The 10,815-nt window shown below is 42.2% G+C and overlaps 1 protein-coding gene across 6 annotated transcripts in view; it reads left to right on the plus strand.

Moving 5' to 3' along the window:
* LOC106961536 (pleckstrin homology domain-containing family G member 3) overlaps window positions 1–10,815 on the plus strand; it is a 33,722-nt gene that overhangs the window by 9,073 nt on the left and 13,834 nt on the right. For 3 of the 6 annotated variants that reach the window (XM_015055324.1, XM_015055325.1, XM_015055329.1), the window contains exons 1-3: window positions 6,425–6,587; window positions 8,660–9,078; window positions 10,343–10,443. In XM_015055324.1, coding sequence (XP_014910810.1) covers window positions 6,440–6,587; window positions 8,660–9,078; window positions 10,343–10,443 — 668 coding nt within the window. In that variant the 5' untranslated portion in view covers window positions 6,425–6,439. Of the gene's footprint in view, window positions 1–689; window positions 727–6,424; window positions 6,588–8,659; window positions 9,079–10,342; window positions 10,444–10,815 lie in introns of those variants that run through there. The other 3 variants (XM_015055326.1, XM_015055327.1, XM_015055328.1) reach the window with 2 other exon arrangements.

Raw genomic sequence — 10,815 nt, forward strand, 5'->3', positions numbered from 1 at the left:
GGAGGGTGAGAGGGGAATTTTTTTTTATATTTTAATGTTGCATTTTTTCACTTGAACTTGACTTTTATATTTGAGAGAATCAGAAAGTTTGATCAGACTTTAAAAGTAGTTTTTGCCTTTCAGGGCTTCCCTAGAAACAGATCCATGCCACTTGTAAATTAACCGCATATAATCTGATTTTCACTTCAAATCTATGCATTTTACATAAAAGCCCAGTAAAAGAGGTTTGAACGTGACAAAACGTGCAAAAGTCCCAGGGGTGTGAATACTTTTTCTCTGCACTGTAAAACCTGATTTCAGGAAACCTGCAGGTTTGTTGCTACCGAGCTGCAGGTGGCGCCCGGCTCTGGCTGCACTCTCAGCCTAATTGGATTAAGCCCCGCCCCCTCCCGTCAGGTGGTCAGGTGAACTCTGTGGGTCTGATCAGAACCGAGGAGAGTCGGACCCGAACGGTCCTGGTTCTGTTTCTGGTTCTGCGTTCTCCTCTGAAGGTAAGCTCTGATGCTCAGACGTCTGATTCGGGGTCAGACTCCGACCAGCAGGAGGTCTCCACTCCCGGCCGTTGCCGTGGAAACCGTCTCTCAGGGGTTATTGATCTGATTATTGGAGACTGATTTTCCCCTCTGGCTGCTGCAGCTAAGCTCGGGTCACATGACCGTTAATCGCCATGGGAACCGCCTGGTGATGGGGTTACATAAGGTGTGATGTCGCTCCTGCATCGCCATGGTAACAGATGCAGGTTTTAGTTTTGATGGTTTAAATTGGTGATTTTCCAGCTTGTTTCTTGTTTCTGAACTTAATTAAAAATTTTTGCGTTAATCTGAATTCTGGAGTGAAGAAAAGTTTTCACCCCGTTGAGCTGATTTTACTATTGTTGTGACTCAGCAGATCATGGAGCTGCAGCAGGAGGAACATCGTCTCCTGAGCTTCATCTACGCCTGTTTTTAATGTTATTTACCCCATTTTTCTTCACAAAAACAGTTCAAGCTCTGTTGGACTTTGACTAGGCCATGCAGAACTCCTGAATCTGCTGTGATTTAGACCATCTGTTGTGTCTCTGGCTGCATGTTTATGGTGATTCTCCATCTTTCCGTCAAATCAGAGTTTCTGTCACTGCTGAAGAGCAGCAGCCCCTCAGCATGATGCTGCCAGCACCGTGTTGCCAGGCCTGATAATATTGTTGTTTTGAGAACATCTGAACTAATATAATGATAACGGCAGAATAATGGAAAACCAGTAAACTTTCATTCCTAGCAAATATTTAACACAGGAACTGGAAAATAAATAAAATGAATTATGGATTATGTGGAAACCAAACTGTCCTTCAAAATAAGAGCCGGTTGAGACCAATAAGCCAGGGAGAAATTATTGAGCTTGTTTTAATGATTTTGTCCATTTTTATTCCACGATATCTCCTTTGTTCTGGTGTTTTCAGGCGGATTCTCTCCAAGTTTTAATTCAGGGAACTTTTTAGTTTTAAATTTGTAAAGAGAATTATGGAATATGTTCTAATTTGTGTTGCTGTCGCATAGTTTGTTCATGTTGGTCATATTTGTGTGTCCCGTGGTTCTGCTTTGACCCGTGGTTCTGGACTTCACTGCTTCCTGGATCCAGGTGTCGTCCTGGTTCTCCTGTTCCGGTTCTCCTGTCCCGGTTCTCCTGTCCCGGTTCTCCTGTCCCGGTTCTCCTGCCCCGGTTCTCTTGTCCCGGTTCTCCTGTCCCGGTTCTCCTGTCCCGGTTCTCCTGTCCCGGTTCTCCTGTTCCGGTTCTCCTGCCCCGGTTCTCCTGCCCCGGTTCTCCTGTCCCGGTTCTGTTACCTGCGGCTGATTATTCCGTGCAGGTTAATCTGAGCAGCGGGATTACCTCGTCTTTAGGCCAGATTAAACGCTCGCTGTGGAACCTGAAGCAGCTGCAGGCGGTTCTGGTCTCGGTGGAAACAAGGAGTTAATGTTCTCAGAGCGAGCCGTTCCAGACACCGCTCCTCCTCTTCCTCCTCCTCCTCTTCCTCCCTCAGACAAAGAGGTGAATCTCTCCTCTGGGTTTTAACTTGTGACTCACCTCGCCGCCTGTCTGCGTGTTTTCAGATAAAAAGTGATGCGTTATGAGCTGGAATGCGGGTTGGGTAACAGACGTTTTGTCAGGAGACGTTGGAACACGCCTGAGCCGTTTCTGCCGGCTTACGCCTCTCTGAGCATCTCGGGTCAGAGGTCAGAGCGTCTGGCTGTCAGCTGATGAAGAAACTGGAATTAAAAAACAGTGAATTCAGGGAAGTTAAGAGATTCTGCTGGTTCAAAACATAAAAACATGAAGACTTCAAGAAAATCATAATAAACAACAGAGAACATGAAGAACCTACTGCAAGAAATATTAACATCTTAAAATGTTTGTTTGACCTTGTTTATGCTTTAATTCACATTTGTTGACCTTTACGGATAGACAGACTTTTGTCATCCAGTTTCATTTAAATGTACATACTGAGCAAAGTTTTGCTGCAAGGCTCCAATAATGATAAAATATGTAATTTGTATTACATATTTGGACTTTGACTGGGCGAAATGTGTAATTTTTTCCACTTCCTTAGCATATTTCATCTTATGCTAGCTAAGGAAGTGGGTCTTAAACTGAGGGTTTTAATGGCTTTAATAATTAGCATTAGCAGTGATTGGTTCCCACGCTATAGAGACAGTTTAGCCATTTATTCAGGTTTGGAGAATCAGAAACAGGACACAGACCCTGAGGACTGGAGTTGGAGACCCTGTAGCTTAGATTAGCATTTAATTATTTAATTAGCTTAGCATCCTATTGTCGATAATTGTCATTTATTTGTCCATGCTAACTTTTGTGCTTTGATCTTAATGAGCTGTTGACTTTGTTTAGCTTAACAGAGCATATTTGGTTTATTCCAGTTTATCATAGTTTAAATTAGCTTCTTTTAGAATAACTTGCCTTCAGTTTGCTAGTTTAGTTTTATTTAGTTTGCCGTATCTTTAACTCTTTTCAGCCAATCTTTAGCTGGTATCAGTTGTTTTGTTTTTTCTTCCATTTGGTCTGTTTTAGGCTGACTCACTTTATTTACTTTAGCATACCTTTATGATTTCTCAGTCTTATCTCTGAACCTGTGAGCTTTGTTCACCTACATTTATCATATTTGATCTTCACTTCCTCTTTAAAGTATATCAGTTTATTTTAAATGTCTTTTTTAATCTTCCCGTCTGTTCTTCTTGCACATTTTGTGAATTATTTACCAGATTAGTTTGTTGTTGTGGCCCAGGTGTTACTCCATTAGTTTGGACTCCAATTTAATGGCTCAGAACTTTTTCTATTATTTTTGTGGAAGTTGAAGGCAGATGCATGACGTAAAATCATTCAGTATCTGATGGAAGAAGCTTTTGATAGGCTGGATGTTTGTGTGTTGGTATTAAGTTGTTTTTGTATCTAAAGTGCTGAAAACGGGACTTTAAACCTCAAACATGTGGATCAGGAATGTTGTTTGCAGTTTGACGCTTCGTCCTCATATGAGTGAAGAACAGAAACAGGGTTTCTGCGCCGTCGCCTCATGACGACGCGTCGACCCTGAAGAGCGCCGTTGTGTCTTCAGAACAGTCGAGCATTATTTGGGTCGCGGCCCCGCCCCCCCAAGACGCTCCGTTACACAAACAAACAAACCCCGAGCAGCACAGACAGACGATGACGCGTTGAGTCGGATCAGGACAAACTCTGTTCTGTAAAGGTTCAAACTCTTCATGCTGACCTCTGTTTGACCTTTACCGATCATCACCCCCTGCAGAGTTCAGAGCTTCCTGTAGGTCAGACAGGAAGTGAAGTAAAGGTTGACGGCAGCAGGGAAGGTGAGGAGGAGGACGGATGTTTTTTAAATGATTCAGATGCACAAATATCAAACGTTTTAGTCTTAGACAAAGAAAAACAACCTTTTAAATAAATTCAGACCTATAATAAATATTCACCATAACTCAGTAACAATGAAATAACAATAAAATCCCTCAGTGGGGAACAGAAATGCAGCACCTGGTTGTCTATTGATCAATCAAGATCCTTTTTTTACATTTAAATCTGGATTTTAAAATAAATGACCAATGTGATCTTTTGGTTTCCATTAACCAACTGAGCTGCCATCTTGTTTGAAAAGAGAGTTTTGCAGCTTTCAGTTCAGGTAAACTCTACAACGGAGTTTATTTTTAAATTATGACAATAAAGTCATAATATTAGGAGAATGAAATAGTGATTTTATGAAAACCCCAACAAAAAAATTTTAATGAGCAATGTTAATTGTCTTGTGAATTTCTATGTTGGTATAAGTTTTATAGAAAATTAAATACTTCATCTTTTAACACAACAGCATTAAATTACTCACTTCTTTGAGTTTATTTAGAAGAAAACAACATAAACTGAGCTGCTCATGTCTGATCCCGATTCTTATTAAAACAACAATTTTCTACTTATTTTTTGGTAAAGTTTATTTCTCGTAATGAAATAAAACATATTATTCTTTGTTGTACAATTCGCAGAAGGAATGATTGAAATAAAAGCCACTTTTAAAAAATATTTTCTGTAATTACTTTTTTTTTCTAGAAAAAAAAAAGATTAAAATTGAATCTGGTATTAAAAATACCAAAAATCAGAGCTTTTATTTTGAAGCCATATCACCAGGCCTACTTTGAGTTAATATTTGGTTTAGCCTAACAGTTTTATTTATCTTTCAGTCCTCTGAAGTTCTCACCTGACTCTGATTACCTGGAATAAAGTCCATCAGTCCCTCTGTTATTTTTTTCCCCACCCGGTATTTTTGGCATTCCAGGCGTTCCATACAGAGAGACTAGCTGGCTACATGTGTCAGGGTAGCTTCATTCTGAATCCCAGTCAACTGATTACCCTGGTACTACAGTAGACAGGTTGCATTGATGGTTTATATGATCTTTGACCTTTAAGGTCTTTTATATAAAGCCAGAGGTTACAAAGCATTGACAGGATCTTAAAGGTATCAGCCAGGAGGAGGGATGTAAGCAATTTCCACAGCATTTTAAACATCACAGGACAGAAGATGATGCAATGCTACAAAAACTGGAAGTTTTTCACAAATTAGTGACAAAGACGAGACGGAAACTGATCATACAGGCTGTTATGATGCGTAACCATGGCAACAAGGTATTGTTTTTACAACTGGGAGCAACTGATTAGCATCGCCAAAGCCAGAGAGAGAAAGAGGAAGTTCAGCCATCATAATTGACATGAATCATATCCCTGGCTCTCTCTGCTGGCGTTCTCAACAAACGGGTTAAAGAGGAGCAGCTAAAGCAAAGGAGGTGGATTAGCAGAGCTAGCGAACAGACGGTGTCATCCCAGACATGATGCTGTGCTACTGAGCTATCATAATGGTCACACAGCAGCAGGTCAGAGGCCTCTTCAGATACTGACTGCTACTTCTGCAGAAACTGGGCTGAGTTTCAATATTTTAACTTTGGGATAAATAAAGTATTTTAAATTATAGTTTCTTATCCCCCTGTGGCCTAATGTTTCCAGTAGAAATGCTGAATTCTCAGCCATAAAGACTGAAGGCTAAATTTGAACCAAATTGTGTTTACTCAGCGTGTTAGCTTAAGGGTGTGTAAACTTTTGTACTGCACCTTTATTTATGACACTTTTCCTCTCGACTGTTTGTTTTTCCTATGAGCCGAGCAGGCAGAGAACCAGGGGTATGTAAACTTCTGAGCCACCGTGTGTCACCTTTAATTTTTTTATTGCTTTACACACACGGTGCAAATAAAGAAATAAAGAAGCAGAGGAGACGATTCAGCCGGAATAACAAGGAGAAAATCAAGAGGTTCAATTCTTGTACGCTTGATTAGCAAATTTCTAACCTTTGACCTTTAGTCCACTTCTAAGTTGAGGTGACTTGAGGCCCGTTTCCATAGTAACCGCTGGGTCTGGGTCTGATACCATCAGTTGGCGGAAGGAGCGGCTCCAAACACACGGCTGTGTAAACATCAGCCGTAATTATGGCTCTGTAAACATGGCAACAATAACTGCAGGGGAACTTTGACCTGCTTGGCTCTGAACCAATCAGAGAGCAGCACACGCCCACCAATCAGAGAGCAGATATGAGTTTTAAATGTTTAGTCGGACCAGAAGAGCTGGTTGGTCCCAGTTCATTCCCACCAGATGAGAAACTCAGGGTTCATTTATACATCCTTCCTCTTTATTCTCTGTGCTGGACCTGCTTGTTGTGACTCGGTGACCTGTAGGGGGCGCTGTGACCTCCCGGTGTGTTTGGTGGTTAGTTCACTGACCTCCAGTCCCAGACCTTCCTCCTCCTCCTGCTCCTCTTCCTCCTCTGATCCAGAACTCCTCCTCTTCCTCCCTGTGTTAAACCTTCCCTCTCTGCTGCAGTTGAGCTGCAGGAAGATCAGACCCCAGTAAACAGATGGGGTATCAGAGGGGCTTCTGGAGGAGCCTGGCCGGAGGAGGAGGAGGAGGAAGAGCAGCTGCTGTGGTCAGGTGTTCCTGCTCAGAGCAGAAGGTGACGATCTGCTTCAGGAGCGCCTCGGACAGCCGGCCGCTGCGCCGGATCGGTGAGTGAAATTCTCTAAAAGCCGTGAAGGTCGGGCTTCCTGCCGGTTCTGTCGGGTTCTGGCTTTGATCCGAGGTTCTGCTGGGCGTAACGGACCTGACAGGAGTCCAGATGTTTCATGGGAACTGACTGGATCAGCTCCACAAACTTCCTGCAGGGTCAGTGAACGCCTCGCTGGGCGGCTAACGGACCGCCGCAGCATGGACGAATGTTTTCATTCAAACTCCACTGCTCCTCCTCTTCCTCCACCTCCTCCTCCTTCTTCTCCTCCTCTTCCTCACCCTGAAGCTCTCTGGACTTTGCTGAGTTTTCCACTTTCTGTTCTGCTACTTTGTTCAAACCTCAGAACAACTTTTATATTTTGTTAAAAAAAGTTTTCTCATTTTAATGAGAATTTTGGTTTGCATCTAATTTGACTTTCTGCCAAACTGTGACATCGTTTGTGTTTTTAACTAGTTTTGGATTTAGTTTTAACAAAAATGCTCTGGTTTTATTGAGTTTTGGGTTTCATTTTAATAAAATTGTAATTATAAGATACAAATCTCAAAAAGAAGCGTTTTAATTTTTATTTTTCTCTTTCTAATGGGTTTTGCATATCATGATACCGAGAGTTTTTACATTAACATGTTTATTATTCATATTGTTTATATTGGAGGTGCAGAAAAATCAGTTCTATAGAGAATCGAGTTGCTCAAAATGCTCAAAAATCCATTTTAATCTGCTTTATTCTTTGTAAAATTATAGTTTGAATATAGTTATCAGCTGAGTTAATACTGAATATTTAAGTAAAATAGTTTTATGCATCAAACTATTTAAATACAAACTGATGGATTTTAAAACAGAACCTTGTAGAATATTCTAATTAAATGTTTTACTGTCATTTCTTCTCATCAGAGATAAAATGATTCTCTGGTGAAACATTATATTATTATTCTGTATTAATACGTTTGAGTTTTTTTGTCTCCTTTTCGATTTTAATTGTGACAAAAAGTCAGAGAAAATCTGCAAGGAGGCCAAACACATCTCTGCATGATGACCTTTGACCTTTGCAAAGGTTTCATTTGTATTTAATTTGTGTTTCCAAAGGAGGAGCAGCTGTTTGAACAGAACCTCAGGTTCTGCTCTAGAGAAGGTCCTGGTTTTGGTTCTGATCCTGGTTTTGGTTCTGGTCCTGGTCCTGGTTCTGGTCCTGGTTCTGGTCCTGGTCAGTGAATAAAAGTTGAAGTTTATTAAAGTGGGCCGAGTCGGGGGCCTTGGGGAATCCCAGGAGTCGTCAGTTGAACTTTAACCTGCCGTTTGTCCTCCATTTAAAGGAGCGGCGCGCCGCCTCACTGGGTTAAATCATGATTCAGTGTTTGTGGTTCTGTTCATTTTGTTCTGATTTCTCTTGAATCGATCAGCTGAAAGGAGCGTAAAGATCTTTGGGAATGTTCAGTTTCTGCCTGTTGGAACCCGATGAACTCTCCATTCCTGGAGTGCCTCAGACGTTTGCAGCCGCTTGTGATTCACTGCTTTGGTGTTTTGTCAGGAGTGTTTCCTTTAAACTCATTTTTCACTTCCTGTTCCTGCAGGAACCTGAAACAAACTCCTTACGGTTTTACTTTAGATGCCAGAAGATCCACAGTTTTAGTCCATTTTTTTCTGGACTCAGTGACCTTTGAACCGCAACTCACTGAAGCCAGCCCCTATGCACAATTTGGAGTGGTGTGCGCTTAATTTTGGTTTAATAAGCTGAAAATCTCAGATGCTATGCATTTCGTTTACATGAGAAAGTTTCTTATTTTAAAAAGTTTTGCGTCTTATTTTAACAAAGTTGTTGCTTTAATGACGTTTCCTCGTAGCGCCTTTTCCATCTCGTTAAAATGGTTCTGAATCCCCTTTACATGAGAAATTTCCCGTTATAGCGCGTCTGCTCCTGATTATGTCGGGTCTCTGGCAGTTTTGATATTAAACGTTTTTCCCTGGATTCTCTTTTTGGTTGTAATTGGCAGTTTGAGCCCATAGGGGGCGGTATGGTCACAAGATGGTGGTTTTGACTTGTTTTCTGATGTGATTTCTTTGTGTGGTCGTCAGAGTCGCCTCGCCTGTCCATCGCCTCCATCAGCAGCGATGAGCGCGCTCCGTCTGCCACGCCCTCTGACCCCTCCGACCCGCCGGCGTCGGGCCAGCGCCCGCTCAGCCTGATCTCCACGCTGTCCTCCGGGTCCGGGTCTTCCAGGGACGACTACGTCGCCCCGCCGCCGGAGTCCGAGGCGTCCTCCGGCGTCGACCTGAACCAGAACCCGAGTCCTGAGAAAAGGGGGCGGAGCTTCGTTCACAACAAGAACAACAACAACAAAGCGTCGACTCCGAGCCGAGCGTCCAGCCGCCGGCTGCCCTTCGTGGGCGCCACCATGGTGCCCGACCCCAAGCTGAAGTATCTGGATCGCATCGTCATGGAGATCATCGAGACGGAGCGGATGTACGTCAGAGACCTGAAGATCATAGTGGAGGTGAGTCAGAGGCGCCATGTTGGCTCTTCCTGTCCGTCTGACCTTCATTCCTGCTGATCGGACCAATCGGATGCTCTCCTCCTCTTCATGGACTTTACTAGAGATACAACTAGAGCTGCAGCTCACGATTACCAAAGTAATCGATTGTTCTATTGGTTATTCTGACAATTAATCAATTATATTTTAATGATCAATCATCACAATTTTCAAAAACATTCACACTGCAGATTTTTCATTTAACCACTTCAACCTTTTTGATTCAATATTAGAAATACTTCAGAAGATGCAAATGATTTAATTCATTAATTATTAATCAGTTGATTACTGAATTAGCTGATTAATAATTGGATAAATTATATTAGTTGACAATTATTTATCAATCATTGCGATTAAGCTGACTAGTCATTTCAACCACAATAAAAGTTCCTGACACCGTGTTTTCAGTGAGGGTACGGTCCCATCGGCTCCCCCTGCTGGTCTGGAGGTCGTCCTTTCTGTGCAGTGAGTTTGCAGTTCAGGTCTCTCATTTTCACCTGAACAGGTTTTTGGTTCGGACATTTCAGGCTGATTCCAAAAAGATTTCCTCTGTTTGACGGGTGTTTTTCAAATCCACGAAGTTCAGCTTGAAACAAGAAGCTGCTTCATTTCTTTAGGGGACATTCAGCTGACGGGGACACGGACAGGCGGAGGACATGTCCTGCTGCTGGAGGAAGTGGCCGGCCCTTTAATTAACAGATTAGCAGGGATTACCTGCTTATGTAACGCCCAGGGTCAGAGAGAGAGAGAGACAGTTAGCAACACAGATCAGAACCAGAACCAGGGGAGACATTTTAACCTGGATATGCTCCACAACCCAGAAAACAACAGATAGATCCATGGATACAAGCTGGATGATATTTGGTCAAAATAAATAAAAAGACTTGTTTTATTTTTTAGCATCAGTGTGAGTGCCTTTAAAAGATATTAAATACTGAATGAGCTCTTTAAAAAAGTACAAAATAACAAATTTTTCCATTTAATACCATAAAGATACATTTTGATTTCCTCCAAACTGAAGGATCCAACAGATCCAGTCTGCCCCCTGCTGGAGGAAAGTCAGCATTACAATCAAAACTGTTTTGCGATTATGTATAAAAATTATTAACATTTAATTCAATTCTCTTGATTTTTTAGATGTGACTTCAGTTTATTTATGTTGAATTCTGAAACTGGAATAAATCCAGAAAGAGAAAACCTTCATCCTCATCCTCCTCATCCTCCTCAGGATTACCTCGCTCACATCATCGACGAGTCGGAACTGTCCAACCACCCCAAGCTGGTCTGCGACCTTTTCGGGAACATTGAGGACATCTACGAGTTCAACAGGTGAGGAGAAGCTAGCTGACGCTAGCCGAAGCCAACTGAAGCTAGCAGAAGCTAACTGAAGCTAGCAGAAGCTAACTGATGCTAGCAGAAGTTAGCTGAAGCTAACTGAAGCCAGCAGAAGCTATCTGAAGCTAATTAAAGCTAGCTGAAGCTAACAGAAGCTGGTTGAAGCTGGCTGAAGCTAACAGAAGCTGGCTGAAGCTAACCGAAGCTAGCAGAAGCTAACTGAAGCTAGCAGAAGCTAACTGAAGCTAGCAGAAGCCAACTGATGCTAGCAGAAGTTAGCTGAAGCTAACTGAAGCCAGCAGAAGCTAGCAGAAGCTATCTGAAGCTAATTGAAGCTGGCTGAAGCTAATTGAAGCTAACAGAAGC

Source organism: Poecilia latipinna, unplaced genomic scaffold, assembly GCF_001443285.1.
Source record: "Poecilia latipinna isolate Pla-1442-1.1 unplaced genomic scaffold, P_latipinna-1.0 Scaffold1310, whole genome shotgun sequence".
NCBI classification, from domain to species: Eukaryota; Metazoa; Chordata; class Actinopteri; order Cyprinodontiformes; family Poeciliidae; genus Poecilia; species Poecilia latipinna.